Source organism: Odontesthes bonariensis, chromosome 19 (genome assembly GCF_027942865.1).
Source record: "Odontesthes bonariensis isolate fOdoBon6 chromosome 19, fOdoBon6.hap1, whole genome shotgun sequence".
In the NCBI taxonomy this organism is placed as follows: Eukaryota; Metazoa; Chordata; class Actinopteri; order Atheriniformes; family Atherinopsidae; genus Odontesthes; species Odontesthes bonariensis.
Window position 1 is genome coordinate 25,124,427 of NC_134524.1, and position 27,439 is coordinate 25,151,865.

Here is a 27,439-nt window from a genome sequence, read left to right on the forward strand (position 1 = left end):
TGTCCTCTCCATCCGATTGTTCTGATTCAAGCTTCAGTTCAGGTGCAAGTACAAGAACTATACTCCTACATGAGGTTCCTAGGAAGAAACCAAGACTTGAGGGCCCACTTACTGCAGCATCTGCTAGAAAGGTTGTGCTGGTTTCTTAAAATCAACATTTGTCATCCTTAAGCTCTAGAAAGGCAGTTTATCACATTTGTTTTTTTGCTTCTTTTTCAAAGTTGATCGAAGATGTCCTTGGTACCAGCTCAGGTGGTGAAGAGGTCCTCCAAGAGTATCACACAACACAAACTCTTAACAGATGCTACCAGAAGAAAGTTGGTCAATATAATAGTGGCACACATGATTGATAAACACGGGTATGTGTGTTCTATTTGTCTGTACTATCTTTTTTTTATTAACAAGTTAACTACTTGGCCCTTGTATTAATGCTAATTTGATCTTTTCTCAGGCAACTCCCCAGCAAAGCTGTTCGAGAAGAGTACGCTCTTGGGATAGTGACAGTGTTCCCGTCCCTCAAAGACCCATACTCCAAGAAAGGCTATGTATAGTCATTATTATTGTACTCTCTGTTTACATAATTTTCATGTTTTGTCTACATTACAGTAACATTTAGATTCTGAAATTTCACAGTAGCTTATGAGGTTGACATCACATTAATTTTGAATGTATTTCCATTTTAGGAACATTTCTATGATGCTGCAAGCAGCACCGGATACATTTCTTGGCGTCTGAAAACGATTCAGAGAAAGATTCGAAGAGGACATGCATCTACAAGTAGCCCCACTGGCTTTTCCCCAGGAGGAGGTCAGTCTATCTATTAATCTATGGCACTATCTATCTCTACGCAACTGTCTTTCATTCTCTAAGTACCCCTCATTTTTCTTTCTTTCTTACAACTTCATCTAGGGTGTTTCTTGTTTTTTTTCTTGAAAGAATTGTGTGCTTTTTTTCAGGATGCCCAAATGTGCGCAGGTCCATTGTTGTTGACCAGCAGCTTGATGGGGATGCATACCAGGAAGCCATCTCCTTGCTCAACCATACAACAGACAGTTCCGTAATTTTTCTGAAGATGAGAGAGACCTTTCAGAATCGCCAAAAACTCATCCATGACTCAGACAAAACTCAACAGAACTTGCTTTCAAGGATTTATGGTTTTGATTACGGATTTCTAGAACGAAAGAACCGCCCCATGAAAATCGTATTGGACAGTGCTGGCAATGGCATCAGCTTGAACTCTATCCAGACATTCTGTCTTGTGAAAAACATTCCGCTCCTGTTTGGTGACATTGTTCCTGCAGAGAACAGACACTGGAGTTTGTTACTGTTAAAAATTATGAACATAGTCTTTTCACCTTCTCTCACTCTGGGCATGACTGTATATTTAAAAAATTTGATCCTTGACCACCACAAATTATTCAAGTGCTTGTATCCACACAGAAAACTCATACCCAAGCATCACTTTATGATCCATTACCCCTCTTCTATTAGGAAAATTGGCCCTTTGTTGTACGTTTGGTGTATGAGGTACGAAGCAAAACACAAGATGTTTAAAGATTACTTCAAAAATTTCAAAAACAAAACCAAATCACTAGCTAAAAGGCATCAAATGGCCATTGCTTATCACTGGGAAACCTTCACCCTTAAACAGAAGGAATATGGGCCAATGAAATCATTTTCTTTAAGAGATGAAAATGTGGTCAACAGTGAAATGTGTGAAATGCTGTTGTCCAAAGATGTTTTCTCAACAAGTTGGGTTAAAGTCGATGGTGTTGAGTACAAAGGTGGACTTGTTTGCAGTTCCATGGAGGAAGACATGCCAGTCTTTTGTCAAATAGATGATGTACTTCTGGTTGAAGATGACGTTTATTTTTTGACAAAAAAGCTATTTACATAGATGTTTGTTGAACACCACCATGCCTTCAAAGTTTTACCAACTGAAGAGAGGTGTGTCATGAAAATGACTGAACTCAAATGTCACCAACCATTTGATATTCAAAGCTCATATGGTAAAGCAGATGAAAGTTTGTACATTATACCCTCGTTTATTATGTTTTAACTGACTGCATTGGGGGAAAAGTTAAAATAAATTGTATTTTTGAAAATGCATTTTTCTTGGAATTGTCATTTTAATGGTTGTATTGTACTGTTGTTTTTTTTTTAACTATGGAGTGTCAATTTAACCCAATTTAGAGTTAAAAAGGAACTCTGATATAGTGTCAATGTAACTCGATATAGTGTTAATTTAACCCAGTTTAGGGAGTTAAAAAGGAACTCTGATATAGTGTCAATGTAACTCGATATAGTGTTAACTTAACCCAGTTTAGGGAGTTAAAAAGGAACTCTGATATAGTGTTAATGTAACTCGATATAGTGTTAATTCAACCCAGTCTAGGGAGTTAAAAAGTAACTCTAGGTATAGTGTTAAATAATTAACTATTTTGAAAGTGTTAATTTAACTCTGTAGAGTGTGGAGCTATATTAACCCGCAAAAAGTGTTAAAATTGACTCTGTGGGAGTTGATTCAACACTCCAGTTTTTGCTGTGTAAGATTATTACTGCATGGTTTTTGTGTTGTGCTCACTCAGGCATGATATACCTGCTTTATGAAGTCAGATTAATGGAAAATAAATAACTCTAACCCTGAAAGGGGCTGCTGACTTGCATGGGAATTCACAAATATCACATTTATGTGACATGAGTAACTTAAAGCTGAGGGAAAAGTCATTAACGTAGCAAATAGCCCTGACATTGAGCCAATGCTACCACCATCAGGTCAAAGTGGAACATTCCCCTCAATAATTTTCATCCAGCCAGCTCCTATTCCACTAACTTCATTTATTATAATCCCTTAAAAAGGTTTTGTATTAAAACGACAAAGCTTTGTGACATTTCTATCTTTAACACTGATGAAAACAGTGTTTTGCCTTCACTTTTGGAGAACATTACTGAAAAATGAGTTCAGTGTGGCATAAAAGCAGCACTCCTGAGACCAACATGGATGAGGATGATATGGATGTCAGCTTCCAACCAGCAGCTAGAAGACCTGAGGGTGTCCTGAGCATTCAGCCTGAACAAACCTCAGCAGCTCTTCAGAAACCTGTCCTCCTGAGTTACTTCTAAAGAGTTAATACATGCAGCATGACCAGCCAGATCAGGAGTCGAGCGTGCACCCCCCGGTCTCTACAACAAACTCCACGGCAGAGGGAGACCACTGAGTAAACACTCCAAACCTAACCCTAAGCCCCCCCCCCCCCCCCCCCCCCCCTCCATGCCACGATTGGAAAAATTAAGTTTTAATCATTTTTCCCAAAAACTTGTTTACCCTAAATTATACCATCATACTTTTCTTTTTTGTACCTTTCCCTTCCACTTACCCTGAGCCTAAAGTCACAAGACCAGAGCTCTAACCCTGAGGTCAGCGTATTTTGAGTACAGGTAATTCACTTTTACAGGGTTATTATTACTTTGTACACTGGTGGATTAACTGAGTTAGTTCACTGGAAACTACACTATTGGGATAATAGGGTTCCATTGTTCACAGGGTCTCATAAATGTTCACCTTTTTTCATACGTTTTTTTTTTACTTACGTTATGGTTTCAATACTTAATCTTACATTGAGGTATTTTTCTATATACCTTTCCCTTCCACTTGGACCTTACGCTCCTCTTCAATGCTATGCTATATGCCCCTTTAATCCTATGCTATGCTGTTCTACGCTAATCTTCTCTGCCATCCCTCAGAGTTCACCTGGAGGTCATCAGCTCTGTTCCATCACCTTTTGTCTTTGTGCGCTCGTGGTTCCTGCTCCTTCTCACCCGGAGATCCTCCTACATTTTTATTATTGACTTTACAAATGCCCGTTTGTCACAGTTGATGAGGAATGCCGCTGTTGAAAGGAGTAATTAGCATTTGGGCCCCGAGCAGACCTCCACTGATTTGTAATCATTAAAGTTATTTTAGCCTTAAGGAGTTTCTTTTGTTTTGTGACTGAATGTTACAAATGAAGACATTTCCCCATAACTTAGAGCCTCCACCTATCCTTCAGAAACTTTAGGCATGTTTCCAGGATGGCGAGGGGAAAGACTCTCACACTCAGGGGCGCCTCAGGGCTCCAGGCTGGGACCTCACACTGACAGAAGGTAAAACAGTTCAGTTTCTGCCTCAAAGAAAGGTCAAAGCTGCACCTCAACTACACCTTACAGCATCTCGTTGGGACGGGGAGGCCATGAGACGGGAAACATTATCATTAAAACTAGGTGAATGTGATTTTATGCTGAAGTTATAATCAACATTTAAATGAATCAAACAAAATCAGTTTTGTAAATGAGCTCAGTTGAATTCAACTCAAGAATACTCATTAATCCTCCCACTGTGAGCGACAGAAAGCGCTTTCTAAGAAACTCTTAAGGACATAATAGCAATATGTAGTAACAATACAACTCCAAGTCTGTGCTGAACATTTTCACTGAAATACTCAGGGTACGCCAAACACAGTCAGCTTAAAACTAAAGGGAACAGAAACAGCCTGAAGCAGGTTTAAATGATCAGCGTTTGAGTTTGTAGATACAATCCAATAAAGTATAAGGGTGTCGTGTGCACACTCTGCCACCAGGTGTTCTGGGTAAGTTGTGTAGCCGTCGGGGCAGTAGAAGAAGAAGAAGAAGAGTTGTGGACTAAAACAACGTGAGCAGCGCGACTGAGAGCATCTGAGATTACAGCAGAATGTCTGTTTGGTAAATCTGCTCAGTACCTGATTGTGTGAGTAACTGAGCAGTTGTAGAAGCAACAAACAGATCAGTTCAGTTTTCTTGTGTTAAACGGTTCAATTCAAAGTACCGTTAGCCTGCTTAGCTGCCTTTTCCCTCTGTCTAGTGCAGCCATGACGTTTGGACTAAAATCCGTTCACACATCCGATTCAAACACAACAGACATTTGAAAGAGTTTCACAGCTTGAAGTTGAGCCTCGTGCCCTTTTAGTGTTGGAACAGCCTTAACTTTCAGCTTCAGTGATGAGCATCATACAGCTGTCTGGGAAGTACAGGGAACAACTCCAGACTGCGTTAAAGATTTCTGGGTCTTTGGGGAAGATGATAAGGGTCAACTTTCCCTCGTAACCAAACACACATTTTCTTCAAAAATATCTGTATAGCAAGAACATGAAAAGCATGAGAAAAGTTAACATCTGACCTTTAATGAAATGCAGAACAATGAAATACAGACGAGTGTAAAGCTCGACTTCACATCAAACTGAAATGATATATTGCTTCTTCAGATGTTTACAGAAATACCCACAGCTGGTGCAAAGCTACTTTGTGGATCTTAACTTTAAACAAAACAAATATGTTCAGTATAACAGAATAAACATGTTTCTACTTTCAGACAGACTGCATTTTGTTCTGTCCATCAACTCACAATTGATGCCATGTTTGTCTTGAACGTCGGGAGATCCGTCCCCCGTTAAAGCAATCCCAACAAATTATAAAGCAGTTTCAATGGTTCTTCAAACATGTGCTCCCCACAGAACATTCAGAACTAAAGTCCTGACAAGAGAAGGTGCTAATCCACAAAGAAGATTTTTAATCTGAACAAAGGCAAGGCTTCTGATTGGTAGTTCCTGCTGCTGCTCCCAGGTGAATGTTTGCTTTAGAGTTCTCAACGGGCCTGAAACCCGACCCGACCCGGCCCGTGGCTTTCAAAGCCCGAGCACGATGTAACCTGACACATCAATATGAATTATCTACCCGAACCCGGCCCGACGCCGGGGGTCGAGTTTTCCCATGTTATCCTATGGAGACTGACGGGCTGTGGGTCGTTACGGCACTTCTGTGCAGTGGCCTAACCCACGTAAAAACCTAGTGAAACAATATTTTCCACAATAGAAACATGATATGAATGGGAAAACTTACTGTTCTATTTTGGGCCGTGAACTTCGTCATTGGCTGCTGCTGCTGCGTCGTGACGGTGGCCGAATGCCCACAGCTTACTGTATGGCGGCTCAGGCTCCCTGTTTTTTTGCTGTCATATTTTAACAGCACCTTGCATTTTGAGCATTGCACATAACCTGTGGAATTTCCATCAGAATCCAGCACCACTCCAAACACTTTCTAGACCTCTGATTTTCCCACTCCTGTAGCGACGGTGAATTCACCTGCAGCAAGTTTGCTCTTCACCAACTCCATCTTCTTCTCCGCTAAAGGCGTGCACGCAGCGGTGTCATGTCTGTCCCCGCTCCATGCAGACTTTCGTTACGATCGATCGATCGATCGATAGATAATTCGGGCCGACCCGACCCGTTGCGAACTATAGTTTGCCTATCTGCCGTAAAAATTGTTGTTGATTTATGCCAATCATTTCTGCCCCACACTGACCACAGATGAAAGGTTTCTCTCCAGTGTGAATACGTTGGTGTTTCTTTAGATCAGATAATTGAGTGAAAGCTGTCCCACACTGTTCACAGCTGTATGGCTTCTCTCCTGAGTGAATACGTTGGTGTCTCTTTAGCCAAGATAATTCAGTGAAAGCTGCCCCACACTGACCACAGATATAAAGCTTCTCTCCTGAGTGAATACGTTGGTGTGTCTTTAGATGAGATAAATGAGTGAAAGCTGCCCCACACTGACCACAGATGAAAGGTTTCTCTCCAGTGTGAATACGTTGGTGCATCTTTAGATTAGATAATGCAGTGAAAGCTGCCCCACACTGACCACAGCTGTATGGCTTCTCTCCTGTGTGAATACGTTGGTGTGTCTTTAGATTAGATAATGCAGTGAAAGCTGCCCCACACTGACCACAGCTGTATGGCTTCTCTCCAGTATGAAGCCTCTGATGATACCTCAGATTTGATCGTTTGATAACTTTCCCACAGTCCTTACAGCAGTGCCATCTGGATCCCTCTTGGGCTCCATGTTTCTGCAATGACAGAGAGGAAGAAGACTTAGATCCTTTTGAAGTTCACACAAAAGATTTCTCTAAGCTAACCTACGCTAACCAACATATTCTAACTGGACCTGGACAGACCGAGCCACACAGGTCTCAATATCTCAGATCAAACGTGAACGCTGAGGGTGCGTCTATAAATGCCCTCAGCTATCAGCACTGTGCTCTGATGTGTTCTGCACACGTTCAGCTTTTTAAGCAGTAAACTCTTACTTTTTGCTCTTTTACTAATTCTTTTTGTCATGATGAAACTCTGAAAAGGAACTTGAGCTACAATATTTCTAAATGATGGAAGGAACCAGAGTCTTGTCCAAGTTGTTCACTTAAACACCATGTAGAGGTTGGGCTGAAAAAGGTTAATGACCGCTGGTTTAAAGGAACAAAAGCAACAGTGGTGGTAATACATGACATTCTTTATACTAACCCTCTGTTCCAGCTTACAACTCAGAGGTCTGCAGCCATTCAACTCAACAGCCATCAGGGAAACACAGTCCGTTTTAACTCAACCTTTGTTTCTCTTTGTTAAAACAACTCTACAAACCTGTCATCTAACCATTAAAGACCCAGAATATTACCACCACCAGGTTCAATTCATGTAACCCAGAGACTTTAAACACATATAATGAAGATTAGCTCCTGAACCTCTCAAATCTGCAGACTGAGAGCCAGAAAACGTCCCACCACAACAATCTGCCCACTGATTTTCTTCCAGCAGATCATTCAGCCTGCAGCACATGTTGAGTCTAAGCACATCTGGATCTGCAGCTCAGAGAGAGGAGATGAAACCAGGAAACACGTTGCTGTTTTTAACCAGGAAAAACACAAACTGAGCAAATGGAACATTTATTAACCCCTTAACGTTTTTATGTCCCGCCGGCGGGACGTTGCACACTTCAGCGCAAATCCGGAGATTTCCTCAGCCCGCCTTAATATGTACCTACATATGTTATATACCGTTGGAAAGCTAAGGGTCTTGTGATTCCAATGATGTATCCAGGATACAATCAGAACTGTGGACACAGTTAACACTTATGTAAAACCAGTCGCAAAAACATAAAAGTATCAAAGTCACCTATAAAGCCTCACAGTATTATAAGAAAAGATACAATTTCAATAAAAACAGTCCTGTCACGTTGGCAAGGGTCCAATTAATGTACTCCAGTAAAATAGTTAGTCTACAACAAGTATTTCACCCACAAAGACACAAAGTCTGCGGCGGCTAACTTTCAGAATTTCTGTCAGAAGCATATTTTTCCGCACAATCTTGATCATAACTTGAGTTAGCATGCATGTATTAGCCCCAACGTCATACCGAAACAGCTCTGGTCTTTTAGCTTTTGAATGACATCTTACTTGTTCCAATAGATGACTGTTTACCCTGTCTGCTGGGGCACAATAGTCAATTACTCACTGATGCGTCCAAAGTATCTGCACTACTTGTTTTGTGTGCGGCTCGAACCAGTTTACTTTGGAGTGGTGCATTGAATAGCAAATGACATTCTGAAAAAAACAGCATGACGCGCAATGGGTGGGATTTCTCCCATAAACAGCCACAGGTGTGTGCAAACATTTCCTGTGCAAGTAGTCGCTGATCCGGGTTATTGTAATTTTGTTTTTTTCGTCGTAAAGTGGGTGTAACTGACGTCATCGTCGTGCTACTGCCACAGACAGCCCACAGACCTGCTGCCTATTTATTCATTCGGCTAAAATTCAAAATTAGTAACCCGGATTTTTTTAAGTAAGCAACGCACCTCCACGTTATCAGTGCTAGTGTAGAGTAATTAATAAATTATAAACAGCGTAGTTTGTGCCTGTATAAGCTTGCCCATAGGAAACCGTTTCATGGCCGAATATCTCAAGAGAGCAGCCAGACGCCTCGCGAATATCTTCGGAACAGCTCCAAATGTTCAACAACAAGCAGGGGTGAGTAGAACATCATGTTATAATGTGAAATCAAGGGCCCAATGTAAAAAAAAATCGGTCTTATCCTTTAAGTGACTCTAATATTGATATACTTGGAATATGTGAAAGTTGGTTGACATATTCATCATCATCTACAGCAGCTACCAGCATTCAAGGATATAATATATTTAGAAAGGCTAGAGAAGCAGGGCGAGGTGGGGGAGTATTAATTTATGTCAGAGAGAAGTTTCAACATGAACTAATAAGGTGGCCTAAAGACATTAACGCTGATGGTATTGCAGGGCTCCAGAGTAACTTTTTACACTGGTGCGCTTAACTTTTTTTCTTAGGTGCACCAGCACAAAAATTAGGTGCACCCAAATTTTCAACCGCATTGCATTTAACACTGCAGTTTTACAGGTTCACTTTATTTATTTATTTATTTATTTATTTATTATTATTATTTAAAAAAATAAAAATAAAAAATAAAAAAATCGCTGTCCATATCTGTCTATTAACTAGCAATCTGGTCAAAATAAAGTTCTTTATTTGAAGCACAATTCTACAAACTTACTGAACTTAACTTACTAACTACTTACTGAAAAAGTGTTGGTGCTTAAAGTGCTTCTCTGGCCTGAAATTTAAACTTAAAACGTCTCAAGATAAATGAAATAAAAAGAAAATCTAAATTAAAATTGCAAGTGTTTTAAGGGCTTTAAACTGAACATCTCATGGCTCAGTGTCTTATGGACTATCCTCCATTGCAGTCACATGCCCCTCGGATGATCAACTCCTGTAGTTGGGTTAAATCAGCATATTCACCGGTCTTCCTCTCCTCAAGATACGGCCGTACACACTGACGCATTCCTGAACGATCAGGTGCTTTCAGCTGCTGCCTGCCGCTGAAAGGCAGCGGGGAGAGGGGACACTGAGCAGATGCGTTGTGCTTTTTCAGCGTTTCAATTCGAAATGTATTAGAACCAGTCACAAATGCACTATTGCCACACTTTCCAGTACACACAGTGCATTATATTATCGGCTTTACTGCATCTTAGCCGGGGAAACTGCTCAAGGCACTCTCTTACAAATGTATACACTTTACCCCTTTTAATTTCAGTTGGTTCTGGATCAGAGTCGATCGTATGTTGCTCATTATCTGATGCTAGCTCATTATCTGATGCTAGCTCTGGATGCTAGCCCAATATCTGATGCTAGCTCCGGACCAGGGCCTGACATAACGTGGGAGGTTGATGGCTCTGTGTCAGAGCATTGGTTGTGATTATTTTCGGACGAATCAGGCCTTAACTTAACCAAAAAGTTGTCAATTGTTCTTTTCATCTTATCACCCGCGGCTACGTCCACTGTTTATCTGACGAGCTGAGGTTCATCACCTCTCTGTCTGACTAGCAAGCTCGTGTTCAAACATACACACGTACACGGGCCAATCAGAAGGGGGTCCCGCCCTTCACCATCTCTGATTGGTTTAGACCACGATATGGGTCTAACGTGTGTCTGTTGTTGAACGTCAGGGAGACTTTCAGTCGCGTAGACTTTTTTTTTTTTCCCCTCGAACGGGTGGTTGCACCGGTGCACCCTGAGATTTTTTTTAGGCGCACCATTGAGAAAATAGGTCGCATGTGCGACCAAATTGGGCGCACTCTGGAGCCCTGTATTGGTCTAAATGCATCACTCTGCTCTGCAATGTCTTTTACTGTGATTTGTGTGGATCCACCTCAGCAAAGGATGTGTTTTATGATCATCTTCAGACAATCTTAAATCACTGCAACTCGAAGAAGGAAATCATCCTACTCGCTGATTTTAATATCAACTGGGTCATCAAGTCAGGAAAAAAAATAAACTGCTGATGGATGAGTACAATTTGAGACAAATTATAAAAGGAGCGACAAGAATAACTAATACGTCAAATACAACAATTGATCTAATATTTAGAAAATAATCCTGAAAGAATTTCTAAGACTTTTAATCTATTATCTGGCCTGTCAGATCACAATTTTATCTTGTGCTCATGGAAAATTAAGAGGAAGCATTTAATGGCATCCACCAGAGGTCACCAGTTCTACTTCATACCCAAAATCCAGCAACAATTCCTGAATGAGGAAATCCAATATCTAGAAGGTCTAATATTCTGGAAAATAACAACAATGAGGCTAGCTAATATAACTTTATTAAAAAAGTCAATGATATTATAACGATTCACAAAAAAAAAAAAAAAAAAAAAAAAAAAAAAAAGGTAAATCCAAGCAACATGGAAATAATCTGCCCTGGTTGAACAATGAAATTATAAAATGAATGAAAAATAGAGATAAAGTCTTAAGGATGACCCGTAAGGTGAAAGCAGATTCTATATTGAGGCCATAAATGGGGCAAATGGTGATTAAAAGCTAATATGGAACAATCTAAATGAGTTATCTCCCCATCTTAGTGATCTACAGCTCCAGGTAAATGATGAGCTAACTGACAATCTGGAGATTACTGTGAGTTATCAATAGATTTTTCATTGGCTCAGTTGGGAAACTTGGACTAAAGCTACTTTGATAGCTATCAGCTGTTTTTGGATGTCTCATCTTTAAGGTTTCCAAAGGATTAGCCCCTCCACTATTACAGGATTTCATAAAGACATAATCCTCTAAAGTAAACCCCAGAGCACTTGAGGAGACTGATGTTCAATGATGCAGGTCTAAGTTTGGCCAAATGGTGGAGTCCATCAGAGGAACAGTGCTGGAACACACTGCCAACTCGTGTTAGAAACTGGGACAATTCCACCACCTTTAAAAAGAGCCTTAAACAGTGGTTGAAAACAGCCAGAGCTGCTCTCATGTGTCACCTCTCCGTCTTTTCCCTTTTGTGTACGGACTCTTAACTTTGATGTGAATCTTTCTAAAGATTTTCTGTTTGTTTGTTCTTTAGTTTTTTGTCATGGTGTATTGTCTGTATGTTTTTATGATACCTGCCTGAGGACAACGGATGAAATTTAGCAACTGTGCTAACTCCGGCATATTTACATTGATGCTTTGCTGATATGTTGATTAATGTGCAGAGTCCTAACCAAATAAATAAGAAATAAAATAAAAACCTCCTCCACACTGACCTGTGGCCCGGTGGACCCACAGGATGAGTCGGCTCTGTTACTGGTGGAGGGGTTCAGCTCCTGGTTCTGCTCCTGCTTCTGCTCCTGCTTCAGCTCCTGCTTCAGCTCCTGCTTCAGCTCCTGCTTCAGCTCCTGCTTCAGCTCCTGCTTCAGCTCCTGCTTCAGCTCCTGCTTCAGCTCCAGGTTCACCTCCAGGTTCACCTCCAGGTTCTGCTGCTCCATTCTGGTCTGCACAGTTTTTGACTATCCAAGTCACATTCCATTAAACTCATTACTTCAGATTGTCTCCGTTTCTAAACCTGTTCTCATTTTCAGAACCTTTTTATCATGTGCTCAGTCCTTGTTGGTTCGTGGATAACAGAAAATATTGGATATGTAAAGGAAAGTGAATAATGAAGCTTTCATGAGACACTTCTGAAGAGGACAGTCAGACTGTCTTTTAATGGGCTTCTGAGTGTAAATCTGAGAAATCACACACTGATACTGAGGAGAACTGGATTTCTACTACTCCTGTGATACTTTCCTGGATCACCCACAAGTCTTTATAATAATGCTATGACTCCTCTTCACACAACTTAAACTCTTAATGTCATTAAAGTATTTATATTGAGCATAATTAAGTCCCATTTTAAGATCTAATCATGAAATATGGCATATTGTGTACGTTAAACACATCAAATCACATATTTTGGTTGCACACTTCTATCAAGTGTTAGCATTTAGCATGCCGGGCTAACTGTGAATAGCAGCCAGGTTATTTGAACTTTTTACTCTCTGCTGCATGTTCTGACTACCCGTGTCCAGGAGCAGGAATCAAACCAATGACACAGAGCACTTTGAAGACATTTCTGCTAACGTCTGACCTCTAAATTCATTATTTTCTGGACTCACCTGCTTGCAGCTTTCTGTTGCTATGTTATCACGTGTTCAGAGTCGGGACAATGTTCCGGGGCGTGCAGCAAATGGCGCTGATCACGTGATTGATGACGTCCAAAGCGCAGAACGCATTGTTTGGTTGAATCGGCTCGGCTTCCGTCGCTTGCTGATTACATCACACTATATGGCTGTCGACTTGAATGGGAGTACATTGTTATTAGCCGCTTTCGGACAGACAGTTCTAAGAAAGTAGTTATCAGAACTACCCTCCTCGAATTTCGTTCTGATAACTATCCTTCCCCAGCGGAACTGTTTCAGTCTGCATTCGCACATGAGTCGGGACCTGATAGGGACTGATGCGCCGCGCGCAGCCGTCTGCTTCAGTGACGTGTTACGGTAGGCGTCCACTATTCCGGCACGTCAAGCCGTATCCAACGCATTCAATTCATTTTCAATGAAATCCGGCCGATCGTTGTCGCCGTGCTCGCAAAGCATGCTGGGATTCCGGCACGGCGAGCGGCGGACCTGCGGCACGTCAAAAAGTTGGGCTCGGCCAAACTTTATGCAAATTTGCCACGGCAGACGGAGTGCGTTATCCAATGATAGTAGATCATGTGATCTCCTGTGTCTCAGCAGCAGCACAGCAGCTCTCCTCGCTCGCAGATCCGGATCCATGGTACAATATGAAATAATGTTCCATTGCTGACGATTTATACACATTCATTTCCCTCCAAAACTCAAATTTTTAGAGGGAGAAACTTCGGTTGGTTAAAATCACAAGTTATTTACTTTCCCCCGGAGCCATACACGCCCCACACACCCACTGTAGTAGCAACACGGCGACAACTAGGCATCCAATCCGGCGAGTTACGTTGACGTGCCGGAATAGTGGACGCCTACCTTAGGGTAGGCGTCCACTACCTTAGGGTAGGCGTCCACTATTCCGGCACGTCAACGTAACTCGCCGGATTGGATGCCTAGTTGTCGCCGTGTTGCTACTACAGTGGGTGTGTACAGAGGGGCGTGTGAAATGGCTCCGGGGGAAAGTAAATAACTTGTGATTTTAACCAACCGAAGTTTCTCCCTCTAAAAATTTGAGTTTTGGAGGGAAATGAATGTGTATAAATCGTCAGCAATGGAACATTATTTCATATTGTACCATGGATCCGGATCTGCGAGCGAGGAGAGCTGCTGTGCTGCTGCTGCTGCGACACAGGAGAACACATGATCTACTGCCATTGGATAACTCACTCCGTCAGCCGTGGCAAATTTGCATAAAGTTTGGCCGAGCCCAACTTTTTGACGTGCCGCAGGTCCGCCGCTCGCCGTGCCGGAATCCCAGCATGCTTTGCGAGCACGGCGACAACGATCGGCCGGATTTCATTGAAAATGAATTGAATGCGTTGGATACGGCTTGACGTGCCGGAATAGTGGACGCCTACCGTTAGCCGTTAGCCGTTTAGCGCTACATTCAAACACAAAACAAAACGGTAAAAGTAAGGAGAGTAGAAAAAACACCACCAAGGAGCAAATATGGAGAGCGGGGAGGCCACTGTGTTTATGGTCTGCATGATGGTGATATTAATCATGGACAATCACATCAGGCGTCTAATATCGAGGCTGGAAGAGCTCACAGAGAGAGTCAGGAGACGATACTTTTTTATTTCATGAAGGAAGAAAGGAGAGCAGAGCGCTGCAGACAAATGAGACCAGTGTAAGTTGACTTATTAAACACCCGCTGGTTGTGTCTGTGTCATATGAGGAGACATTTCAGCCGTGATAGAATTACATGGGGCGTAGCTACCGACCACCACACACCTCCCTTAGATTAGTTCTATAGAACTATGAAAAGACCCGACCTCGGAGAAGGAGCTAAATAGTTATAGGAACTGAGGGAGAAAGCCCCGAGTTGCTGTATGTCCGAACACGGGAGAAAACGGCCCCGCGGATTAAAAGGTTATTAGAACTGCCAAAGGTTCCTACAGTCCGAAAGCGGCTATTGGCTGTAGTAGCCATAGTAACCGTAACTAGAAGAGTTTTTTTTCTTTCGGTCTTTCGGTGATCGGCAGCATCATTTTGGCCTTGGTTCACTCTGAAGAGAAGCTTCATTTTCAGTTTTGTGTGCTGAGCAGCAATAACCTCTTTGACTATATGCGGGTGGACTCCTGCACATAAATGTACATAAAACTAGTAAAAATTGTTCTGTTGGATATGTGTGTAAAAACATACACTACATATATATATGTGTATATATATATATAAATAATTTTATATATATAAATAATTTTATATATATATATAGTCTAGGTAAATGAGACAAATACACAAACTGAAAAATTTGCTGAAATAAATGGCATCCATTTATCTTTCTGTCTGTCTGTTGTGAAAGTCGAATGCAACAAAGTTTGTCTGAGCCAACTTTTTTTTTTTTTTTATTAAAGATTTTTAACAAAATGTACAGAAACATGTGGCATGTATACACAAAGGTAAATCGGGGTGTACATGTGCAAGGCACACATAAGGTTATAAGATGAAAGAAAAAACGAGCCAATCACAACTGTCCGACGTATAGCCAATCACAATGTACTCCCATTCCAGCGTTCAGCCATATTCTGTGACGTGTTCAGCAGACGACGGACCCCGAGCCGATCTGGTACCTCCACCAGTTCAGTCTCTCAGAAGGTACATGTTCCAGATTCAGGGTAGAAAGAGGCATCAGGCAGGGTTGCAGCATTTCACCTCTTTTATTTATTATAGCCACTGAACTACTAGCTATTACTGTTTTAAATTCAAACATTGAAGGTTTAGATATAAACAACCACAAATTTATTATAAGTCACCTTGCTGATGATACAACTATCTTTCTAAGAAATAAGGATCAAATTCCATTAGCCTTAGAAACAATAAATTTTTTTTATTTTTTTCTCAGGCCTCAGGTTTGCACCTGAATCTGGACAAATGTGAACTTATGAGTATCCATAACTGTTCTGAATCATCATTGTATGATGTGCCTGTCAAAAAGGAGACTAGATATCTAGGGATTTGGATAACTAAATGTGAAGACGTTAGTTAAAAAAAGAATATGCAAAATACAATTGACAAGTGCAAAAAAACTTTGAATAATTGGCTACAAACAGACTTAACGCTATTCGGCAGAACCATGTTAACCAAGGTTGAATCATTATCCAGATTAATTTATCCAGCATACTCCCTCGCCATCCCACCTAGAATCATAAAAGAAATCAATAGAATAAACTTTAATTCCACATGGAAAAATAAGCATCACTGCATAGAAAATGGAGATTTCATAAAGGATTATAAGGATGGTTGTTTAAATATATCTAAGGGAGCAAGAAGTCTCCAACAACCATCTCACGGCTCTAAACAACAGAGCTGCTGTCCTGTTGGCTCTCAGTGTAAACCGTGATGCCATCATTCACAACACGAATAGAATCCGTAACGTGATGGAGGGCTTTGAGTTCTCCCAGGAACCTGAGAGCTTTGTTGTCGGGGGTTACCTTCCAGGTAGGTTCTCCCCTGGCACCTTGTCTCAGGGGTGGGGTCAGACTTGGATTGACACAAAGACCTTGATGGAGCAGCACCAGATTGTGAAAGCTCACCTCCCAGGAGAGGGAAACTGGGACACACCCGAGGGGTCAGGCCTAGAGAAAGGAGCTCACCTCCCAGGAAAGGGAAACTGGGACACACCCGAGGGGTCAGGCCAAGAGAAGGAGCTCACCTCCCAGGAAAGGGAAACTGAGACACACCCGAGGGATCAGACCTAGAGAAGGAGCTCACCTCCCAGGAAAGGGAAACTGGGACACACCTGTGGGGTCAGGCCTAGAGAAGGAGCTCACCTCCCAGGAAAGGGAAACTGGGACACACCTTTGGGGTCTGGCCTAGAGAAGGAGCTCACCTCCCAGGAAAGGGAAACTGGGACACACCCGAGGGGCCAAGCCTAGAGAAGGAGCTCACCTCCCAGGAAAGGGAAACTGGGACACACCTGTGGGGTCAGGCCTAGAGAAGGAGCTCACCTCCCAGGAAAGGGAAACTGGGACACACCCGAGGGGTCAGGCCTAGAGAAGGAGCTCACCTCCCAGGAAAGGGAAACTGAGACACATCCGAGGAGTCAGGCCTAGAGAAGGAGCTCACCTCCTAGGAAAGGGAAACTGGGACACACCCGAGGGGTCAGGCCTAGAGAAGGAGCTCACCTTAGAGATAGGAGGAGGAGCTCCTGGGAGGTGGCCCCGGAGCAGAACCAGTCCAGTTACTGTCCTCTTGTTCATTTACAGGAATCTCAATTAATCCATCTTTATGAAAATGTGCACGCTTTCCACCTTAAAGCTTTTCACTCTTTGCTTTGGCCTCTAAAACCTGGAGACATTTAAACTCTTTGAGCAGCTCTCACAGGACTTGAACATATGATCTCCGAGTCCCAAAGCAGTTTATTGACCCTCTGAGCGATGCCTCTGCTGCTTTGAGCTGCTTTCTTGGCACTTTTTACTGAGACTGATGACCACATACATTATCTTTTAGTCTTCCAACATGTTTCCTGTGAAGCAGCTTTGCTCATCAACTTTCTCTGGTTTCTTCAGCTGCTTGGTGTTCTGTCTCATGCTCTGTATCTGTATCTCAATAAAGTCTCCGACTTATTGGTTTCAAACTTTGAAGACTGAGAAACATTGAGTGGAACCTGGAAAAGGCTTGAACTCGGTCCCTATGAAAACAAAATGAAAAGAGAAAGTTTAGGATTCAACCTTTCAGTGTGTAGTTGATCCATGAAGTTTTCTTATCCACCAGTGACCTCACATTTCCCCTGATGATCGAGGGAAGAAATGCTTTAAACTTCCTCCTCCTTTTCCTCCATGTTGTTCCTGCTGTGCATCCTAGATGTCTCCTCTTCAACTCATCCAGATTTGGGGTATTTTTCCAGCCATTTCTTGGGCTTTTGTGAAGCTCAGTTAGCTGCACCAACATGTGAACAACTTTTCCGTTGCTACGGTTACACATCATAACAGATGTCAAAAACTACCAGAGTGACCAGCAGAGGTCCTTCCAGCAGCATCCACACCAGCTCAGAAACATGTTTCAGAAGTCTCTGTTTTCACAGAGAAAATCTGAAGAAGATGCAAAGAATTCTGGAATAATGGTGTTGACCTGGTTCGGTTCCACCTGAACCCAAAACATTTCATCCGGAGCCAAAAGCTTCCATCCAATTTGTATCATCAATCTACATTTATAAATAACTAAAGCTGACATATGAGTTTATTATTTTATTTTTTTAACTAGAATTATATTATGGTGGAATTCTGCAGTTAAAGAAAGAGGAAAACCTCCATTTAATCAGGAGTTACAGCAGATTAAATCTATAAGTTAGTGTATATATAAATATATGTGGTGAAAAACACTAACTTCATGGTGGCACTGGAGGAAACTCAGGTATTCTGCAGAAACACAGGAGTTCATCCCCTTCAGATCATGAATATCAGACGTTGATTTCTGCTTTTAAAAGAATCAATGAGAAATCCCCACCTATGAGACGACACTGCCACCAGGAGGTCAGATTGGAACATTACACTATTGTTTGGATCCAGCACTGCGAGTGTGTGTATGTGTGTGTAAGTGGGCTAGTGTGTGTGTGTGTGTGCAAGGGCACGAGTGTGTCTGTATGTGTGTGTGTTTGTGTGTGTAAGTGGGCCAGTGTGTGTGTCTGTAGTATGCATGCGTGTGTGCGCGTATGTGTGTGAGTGTGCGTGCCGTACTACATTTTCCGGGGGTCGTCTCCTTTGGATGCGATGAGGTCATCCAGCTTCTTTACTTCTGCCATTTTTTCTTTATGGCTCCGCCTGAATGCATTGGACTTTGCAATCAGCTCAGCCGTCTTGCTTCCTTGTACCAACTGTGCCCGTTCTGACAAGCGGTCAGCGTCATGGATTAGGTTATCAGCAACTTCTTGCACTGTACGTTTGGTTTTCTTGAGTTGCTCCAGGTCGCCTTCAGCAGCCTTTCTTTTAAGCGTCTGGGCCTCAGATTCCTTTTTCTGCCGTTGTGTCTCCAGATAGTTTCGGTAGCGGCCTCTTGCAGATGATACGGAGTTGAGAAGCTCTTGGGTGAGGGGGACTTTTGAAACCCCTCCGTGGCTTGACACAAAGTTGCAGACAATTCTGTGTGCTACGAGAGTGTCCTCTTGGATGTTGCATATCTCAACCTCTTTATTGATAAAGAATCCTCTCTCGACAGTTGCCTGTCCATGAGACAAGACCAGAAGCTTTTGCATGAATTCCCGAAGCTCTCTCAACACAGCTCTCAGTAGCAGAGAGCTGTCAATCAAACTAAAAAAACAACTTTGGGCCCGCCTCTCACACGGTTCCCAGCATAAGACAGTAAACATTCACAAAATTCAATCAAGAAAATATACACATTACACTTGCTGTGAGATTACACAACCTACATATATGTACATGGAATATAAATAGATCTAGGCCCTATATTTTCTTACAAAACCATGGAAAATTAAAAACAGTCACAAAAAAGGCACATAATCTATTTCCTCATTCAAGCCTGGAAATTCCATTGCTTTTAGTTTCCAAATCCAAAAGGTTTCCCTTTGTAGTAATAACTTGAGTCCCTTCATTTGTGTCTGACACAATTCTGGACACGAGTACATGCGAGCTGGATTCAGACACCTCATCTGTCTCACTGTTGTGTCCTTTAAAGGACTCTTTTCCTGAATCTTCTTCACTATTCTGACAAGACCCTCCATGCAGTCCTTTTTGAACTGAAGGACTGACAGCTCTCCTGTGGTCCTGCTCTGCTTCTGAAGTTCCTATGAATTTACAAGGACTAGCTGTAGAAAAGTGCAACAATTCTCCCTTTTCTTTCCAGCTCAGTAACAGAGAACAATTTTCAGATGTTATGTAAATGTAGACTTACTCTACATGCCCTAAAATATCCCCACAACCATTGACATGATATTACAACACAACTGCCCATATTCAAGTGTCCATAAAGACAGGGTAAAGCTTTATTATAGGATCTTGAAGATACCCTCTGACAAAGTTATATTCAATTACCAGCTTAATTTGTGCTTATTGCCCATGTCAGCTGCTTTGAACCCTACATATATAAAAATAAAACAAACCTTTATGGCGTTCTCAGCTCCAATTCCAATATCCACTGCTTTTACTAGCACCTGGGATGACTTCTCGCTCACATTCATTCGCACCAAATGCTGAGGGGTCGCATCATGGAGGAGGTCCCCTTTGATGAATCGCCTTAACAGACTCTGTAAAAAGACAATGCAAAAACAAAAACAAGTGTAACTGTAGCACCAAATCTTTGTTTCATAGGAAGTCCTGGTGACGAACAGTTGTGTGTAGTTCATATAAAACTCAGTGGATTAATAAACCAATATAAAACTTCAGCTGTAGTTAAACTTTGGTGCACCCACTTTTCCCTACTGTAACGGTACTGTGACTGAGAAGACTAAACCTTACCTTCAGCAGTTCAGCCAGGTGGTCTCCAATAAAAGGCAGCACTGGCGCATCAGTCTGGAATGTAGTAAGGAAAGGTGAAACACTCCGGGACACTGCCATAAAAAAATGGAGCTTGGCCATGATCAGGGGGGTCCTTGGCTGCTGCCTCAATGGTGTCGAATGAGGAGGTTCCAGGATTTGGGAGGAGCTTTCTGGCAACAGCATCAACATACTGAAGAATGTTTGGCCAGATGAGAATGGCCCTTTTGACCACAGGAAGATTCTCCACCCAACGATGGTCACAAAATGGTAGGGCAAAGGTGCTTGATTTGGTTAAGTTGCAGAAATCCTCTCGTCTTGCCGGTACGTTGAGGAATATTGTGTGCAGCGTTCTCAGTAACTTTTCCATATTCCAGGATGTGAAGCCACATTTGACAGCATTGTGGACAGTATGGAGGCCGCAACTGCTAACGACTATTAGTTGGGCCCCCCCAAACGGCTCTAGATCAGTAACACACTACAAAAATGTGAAACGAAGCATTCTTAGTATTCAAATAAAGAACTTTGGTGGCATTTTCTACTCCACCCGCTTCAAAATGGCCGTTAGCCAGTGCTCGGGACAGGGACATGCAACCCCAAATCTGGTCACCCCCCTCCTCCCGATTCACCAGGCAAGTGATGTGAACATGGCCAAGTTAAACGGCGAAATTCACATTATTCCAAACGCAAACCGTGCAGAAATACATTATTACATATAATACATTTTAATTGGAGAAATAGACAACTTACCTTGAAATGTTTAAGCAGGTCCACCGCCTTCGCATGGCCCATAAACTGCGAGCCGAAGTATCTTGACTTGACTTGGTCGCCGATCCAGTACCTTACATGCAAGTCCAACTGTTTGGACTTGGTGGTCTTGTTAAGGCTTTCGTCGAACATAATGACGAAGGCATCTGCGCCATTGACTTCTTTCATTATTTCTTTCGTAATAAACGGTGCAAGACCAAATTTAGTAATATATGCCGTTTTGTTGCTGCCGCAAGAAAATGTGGTGGCAATAGTTGAATCGGGGAACATAAGCCGAAGCATGTCACCGATGGACTCATTGGCAGTGTACGAGTTGTGGTCGGTTATTGTTTTTAAAACCCACAATACCTCTGCTTGGAGCGTTTTCATCCCACCGACAAACGGACGTAGGCCTAGACGTGTGGCCAGTGGGTTTTCCGTTTCGACTTGGTTTCCACTAGAGGTGCTAGCCTGCGTTGGCACACAGAATTGTGCTATCGGTGTCTGTTGACTGTATCCCAATGACTTGGGTTTACCGCTTTTCATATGGGACTCCAAGGACCCAAGCCCCATCGTCCCCAGAGAAAACGTCTTCTTGCATAATGCACAGAAAGCCTCGCGTTCATTTGGCACTGCTTTCACCCAAAAGTACTTGGGTTCCAGCAGCCACTTGCGATTAAACCGGCACTTTCCCATGCTACACTCCTCGTTCTAAATGACGGCGCCGTGGCCCTCTAGGTTTGTACGTCTACGGGTATTGACGTTCTGTGCGTCATCTTCATTATGAAAAAAACCTAAAAAAAACTTTGTCATAATTTGGGTTGCACACGGATGTTTTTTGAAAATTTAAGACCGCAGTGAAAAAAATTCCAGACTTTCAACTTCTAATTTAATACTTTTAAGACGTTTAATGCTGGACAACTAAATTCAATGCCTTTTTAATACTTTTAATAACCCGCGGGTACCCTGTAATAAGTGAAGCTAGTGGAATAGGAGCTGGCTGGATGAAAATTGAGGGAAACCCATCCATTCAATCAATCAATCTCCGAAGAGCTCCGAAAGGCAGTGAAGACGGTGGGAAAGGTTTGTTTGTGTAATTCTGTTTTCTGCCACCAGAGGGGGTCTCACCGACCCGCTGCCCCTGAATGCCAGCAGGCAGGCTGAGGGGCACCATCAGAGGGGTGGAGCCAGGAAACCACGTGATGACACCATGATGTGTGTGTGTTCCAGGTGTTCTGAGCTAAAGCTGCTCAGTGTGTGTCAGCAGCTCCTGAAACTTCACCGTCGTGTCTCACTTTGGGCTGAAATGAACTTCAGCAGCAGCAGAGGAAGCTCTGACCATGGGCTGCTTCATGCTGACTGCAAGGGCTCATGGGAACTTTCCCTTTGGATCCAAGTCATTAGATTATCAGTGTTGTCATCATTACTTTAGGTTCAGTTTGGCCTTTAATTTAAAGCACTTCTGTGGCCACCAACAGTTTCCTGAGGGAGGCTCCTGTGGATGAAGCTGTGCTGTTTTCCTCTTGTGGCAGAAAAGTGACAAGAACAACCTTCAACCCTGAGAAAAACCAGCTGCAGTCTTTTGCTGTTTGGCCTAACAGCTCATAGAATGATAGAAAAACATGATATCTGACACGACTTTCCTCTCAGGGAGGGAACGTTCCCTGTTCCATGCTGAGTAACATGGAAATAAATACACAACACAGAGAGTTAGAAGTACAATCATTTATTGGCAAAACAACAGCAACAAAATGCAGAAATAATGAGTAAATTTGAACATTTACAGGAACAGTTATTCTTATTTTAACACTGATGCAGCAACAAGCCTAAAAACCCTGAAAAAGTCTTTAAAACAGCCTTCAGTTATTTTATAAACCTCATCTTTGGCTTGAGGTGAACTGATGGTTGGATGAAGTCTGAGGTCATCAGTGTGTTCATCACATGATCACAGTAACATGATGACATCATCAGACTGAGACAGAGGAGGAGGAGCCTGACGGCTTCTATCTGTCTCAGGTTACAGAAACACTCAGACAGGTTTCACTCATTCCTCTTTCAGAGCTTTAATGAGGAAACATGGATGCTGCTGGAGGCTTTCAGGTTAAATAACCAACAAACACTTTAACTTGTACAGTTCATGCTGTGTGCAGAAGAGCAGAAGCTGCACACCATGAATAAAACATCCTCAGTGACTTCAGGACAGAAACAAGCAGCTGATATGAACTGAGAGATGATTCTTCTTCCTGTGTTCACATATCAGAGCTCTCTGCACCAGCAGCCCTGCAAACTAAGCGCTAAACATGGCTGCTTTAATGTAGCCACCATCACTCTGTCCCAAACACTATGGAGCCTGAACTCGGGGGTATTACATTAACAACGTAATGTAACACTTCAGTCTGAGTAGTTAAGCCGTTTCCTGGAGTAAAACACAGAGTCGGGCTGTAACAGCGATCCAGCAGCTGGAGTCTAAACTCAGTGAAAGTCTGAACTTCCATCAGCTGCTGAACAAAGTGAGTAAAACACAGACAGAAGCTGATTCTAACACTGAGAGCAACACGTAACGGATGGAAAACTGGAGAATGAGCGGACAGGACTGTCAGGGAACACTGCAGCAACACATGATGGAGAGTCAGATCCTGCTGAGAAACAGACAGATGAATCACAGCATCTGGGCTGGATTAAAGCTTCTTCATCTGTAGCTCAACACAGTCCTGCTGCTGAGGTCCTGAGGACCATGGAGACTGAAGTCCAGCTGCTTCACAGGAACACCCAGGACATGTTCTACATGTTCTACATGTTCTATATGTTCAACATGTTCTACATGTTCAACATGTTCTACATTTTCTACATGTTCAACATTTTCTACATGTTTTACATGTTCAACATGTTCAACATGTTCTACATGTTCTACATTTTCTACATGTTCTACATGTTCAACATGTTCTACATGTTTTACATGTTCTACATGTTCTACATGTTCAACATGTTCAACATGTTGAACATGTTCTACATGTTCAACAAGTTCTACATGTTCTACTTGTTCTACATGTTCAACAAGTTCTACATGTTCTACATGTTCTACATGTTTAACATGATCTACATGTTCTACATGTTCAACATGTTTGTTCAACATGTTTGTTCAACATGTTTAACATGTTCTACATGTTCTACATGTTCTACATGTTCTACATGTTCAACATGTTCTACATGTTCAGGTTCTGTCTTAGTTCAGCTCTTCTGTGGTTCTACATGTTGGAATGATCACTAAGTAACATAGCGTTGTCAGCTCAGCGTGCACAGCTCAGCGTGCACAGCCCAGCGTGCACAGCCCAGCGTGCACAGCCCAGCGTGCACAGCTCAGCGTGCACAGCACAGCGTGCACAACATGTTCTACATGTTCATCAAGTTCTACATGTTCTACATGTTCTACATGTTTAACATGATCTACATGTTCTACATGTTCAACATGTTTGTTCAACATGTTTAATATGTTGAACATGTTTGTTTAACATGTTCAACATGTTTGTTCAACATGTTTAACATGTTCTACATGTTCTACATGTTCAACATGTTCTGTCTTAGTTCAGCTCTTCTGTGGTTCTACATGTTGGAATGATCACTAAGTAACATAGCGTTGTCAGCTCAGCGTGCACAGCTCAGCGTGCACAGCCCAGCGTGCACAGCTCAGCGTGCACAGCACAGCTGGTTTACGCAGAGATTTTGGTTTTATTAGTTTAACTTCATGAAGTTATTAAGTAATTTAATCCAGAAATGATCAAAAGAAACAACGAAAATAAAAAGGTTTCGTCATCAAAGTGTTGGATTGAATAATTCAGTGTTTAACTACAATTTAAATAGAAATTCCAGTTAAAATGAACAATATATTCTTTGATTTAAATCTAATTACAGTGAAAATATTCTTTCATTTCTGAATAACAGTTTTACATGTTTGCAGACTTCTTCTTCCACATTTCAGATAAAATTCACTTTACTGAAAATGTTTCAACTTCCTGATGTTTTCTGATCATTCCAAACTGCATTCAGCCTCTAAAATATAACTAAAGTGTTCTAATGATGTATAAAAGTCTTAAAAAGTTATCTCCAGCCTTCAGAATATCTCCGTTCACACACATTTCACCTTGAGTTGTTTTGATTTTCTGTTGTTTACGACGTGATATCTTAACATCGCTGTACGTGACATCGTCCTCTCCAACTTGTTCTTTATCAGCTGAAATATTTTAACATGTATTGTGATATAATATAATGAAAATACAGAAATAAAAATATCTGAATGAATGATAGAACACATGTAATAAAACCTGGAAACATAATATCTGTCTCACCTTCAGAACCAGCAGAACCTGCAGAACCAGCAGAACCAGCAGAACCAGCAGAACCTTCAGAACCAGCAGAAGAACCACAACACAGGCAGAGACAACACCAGGGAGAGAAGAGGAGAGGAACCAGCTGGAGAGATGGATGTAGGAGGAGGTGTGGTGGTGGCTTTATCTGAAATAAAAATATTTATCACATCACCGTCACATTATGAATGTTTAAACTCTTTAAACTCAGCTCAGGAATCACAGAGAGCCACCTGAGTAACCCTCACCTGTGACAGAGATCCAGCTGGGTGGAGACTCTCCATGACTGCTGATGCTGCACCTGCAGAGGCCTTCATCAGAGCTGGTAACAGGGTGGAGGGTCATGTGACCTACAGGCTCCGCCCTGATGAGGGAGCCATCTTTACAGAAACCACTGGGGTTGTCTTTGTTGGACAGCTCAGAGTGATGTCACCTCCCTCCATCACAGGGAGGACAGGAATCTGCAGGATCACTGATCCACCTCAGCACAGAGACAAACTACAGCATTTCATCCATTTCCACACAGCTTCATCAGCACTAACTCCACAGTCTGATCTTACCAGAGATAGTGAGGCTGATGCTGTTACTGGCTGCTCCCTCTCTGGGCTCACACCAGTAAACTCCACTGTCTGATGGGAACATGTAGCTGATGTTACAGGAGGAACCGGCTGCTTTGCCCCATCCTGATCCACACTGAGTCCTGGTTCCTCTGCTTGTGTTCCTCCTCAGAGTCCATCCAGCAGAGCTGTGGTCCTCCTCACAGCTCAGAGACACAGAGTCTCCTTCAGACAGCTGAGAGCTGCTGGGACTCACAGTCAGACCAGCTGTGAGCGCTGACATGAGGAGCAAAAAGCTGGATTCACTTATTCATTATTCCACCTCTTTAATATCACAGGTTCCTACTGAAGTCACTGATAAAGAGTTCAAACATCTGAATGGTGATAAAAGCTTGATCCCAGCTAACCTGGATCAGCTGTGCAGCTCAGCAGTGACGTCAGAACTGAAGAGAAATGAGACTCAGGTTGGTCTGAATCAGACAAATAAAGTCATTTAACTCTATAAACCCGACAACCTGAGAAACGCAGAGCTCAAATCAAACCAGCGATGAATACAAACATCTTTCTGTGCTGATGTGAAGCTGCTCCATGTGCAGTAAATACTGCTGTTATGTTCTTTATTTGAAATGTTAGCCACTCAATAACTAAACTAACTTTACACGCTCAGCTGCAGGAGTTTGGATCAAACTGAGCATTTACTTTGCATTCTTTTCACAAAAGCCCTATTCGGACGGGACTTGTTCAATGGGGGGACGTATGGTAATGTTGGTGAACCAGACGACACCAGGGAGAAGAAATGACCAATTCGGACGGGACAAGAAATCCCTGTAATATTCATCTAACATGGGAGGAGTTGTTGGTTACGCACAACCGTCACATCCTGGATGCTATGCACGTCTTCATTTCACTTCCGTAAACCCCATCTGTAAACAGACATGGCGCCGACCAGGTCGAAACAAGCCAAAGTCCGAAATTGGAAGCAGCTTGCAAGCAGCGCTTCATCCAGAACCTCCATGTTTGCAAACAGACACACCTAATTGTTTCTCTATTTAAAAAGATGTGACGACATATTCCGTATTTATTACCGAAGGTCGCATTCGCACGGGATTAATATTACCTACTGTAGATACTCCGGACCGTTTCACAGGAGGTAGAATTCTCGGCAAAGTTTACCGACATACTCCGCTATCTTTACTGACATGGCGCGTTCGGACGGGACTAGATTTCCCGGTTATTATTACTTTATCCCAGGTCCCCCCATTAAACTAGTCCCGTCCGAATAGGGCTTTAGTTTCTGTACGCTCTTAGTTGTGTAAAGTTCCTCCTGAAGCAGCTCATCATCATGTGTTTTCCATCCGACCTCAGCCTGAGCTGTTTTAATGTCCCCTCCACTATCAGAAGTTCTCCAGAGAGAAGGAACAGTTAAAGGATTT

The 27,439-nt window shown here is 42.4% G+C and overlaps 1 protein-coding gene and 1 pseudogene across 1 annotated transcript; one reads left to right on the top strand and one right to left on the bottom strand.

Moving 5' to 3' along the window:
• Positions 1-231: 231 nt before the first annotated feature.
• LOC142368749 (uncharacterized) lies at positions 232-1,331 on the top strand. Its single transcript, XM_075450929.1, has 5 exons — positions 232-359; positions 452-545; positions 684-807; positions 957-1,201; positions 1,302-1,331. Exons 1-5 carry the CDS (start codon positions 232-234, stop codon positions 1,329-1,331), a joined length of 621 nt encoding a protein of 206 aa, XP_075307044.1.
• A 22,446-nt stretch (positions 1,332-23,777) lies between these two features.
• Positions 23,778-26,596, bottom strand: LOC142368750 (uncharacterized; annotated as a pseudogene).
• Between the last annotated feature and the right edge of the window lie 843 nt (positions 26,597-27,439).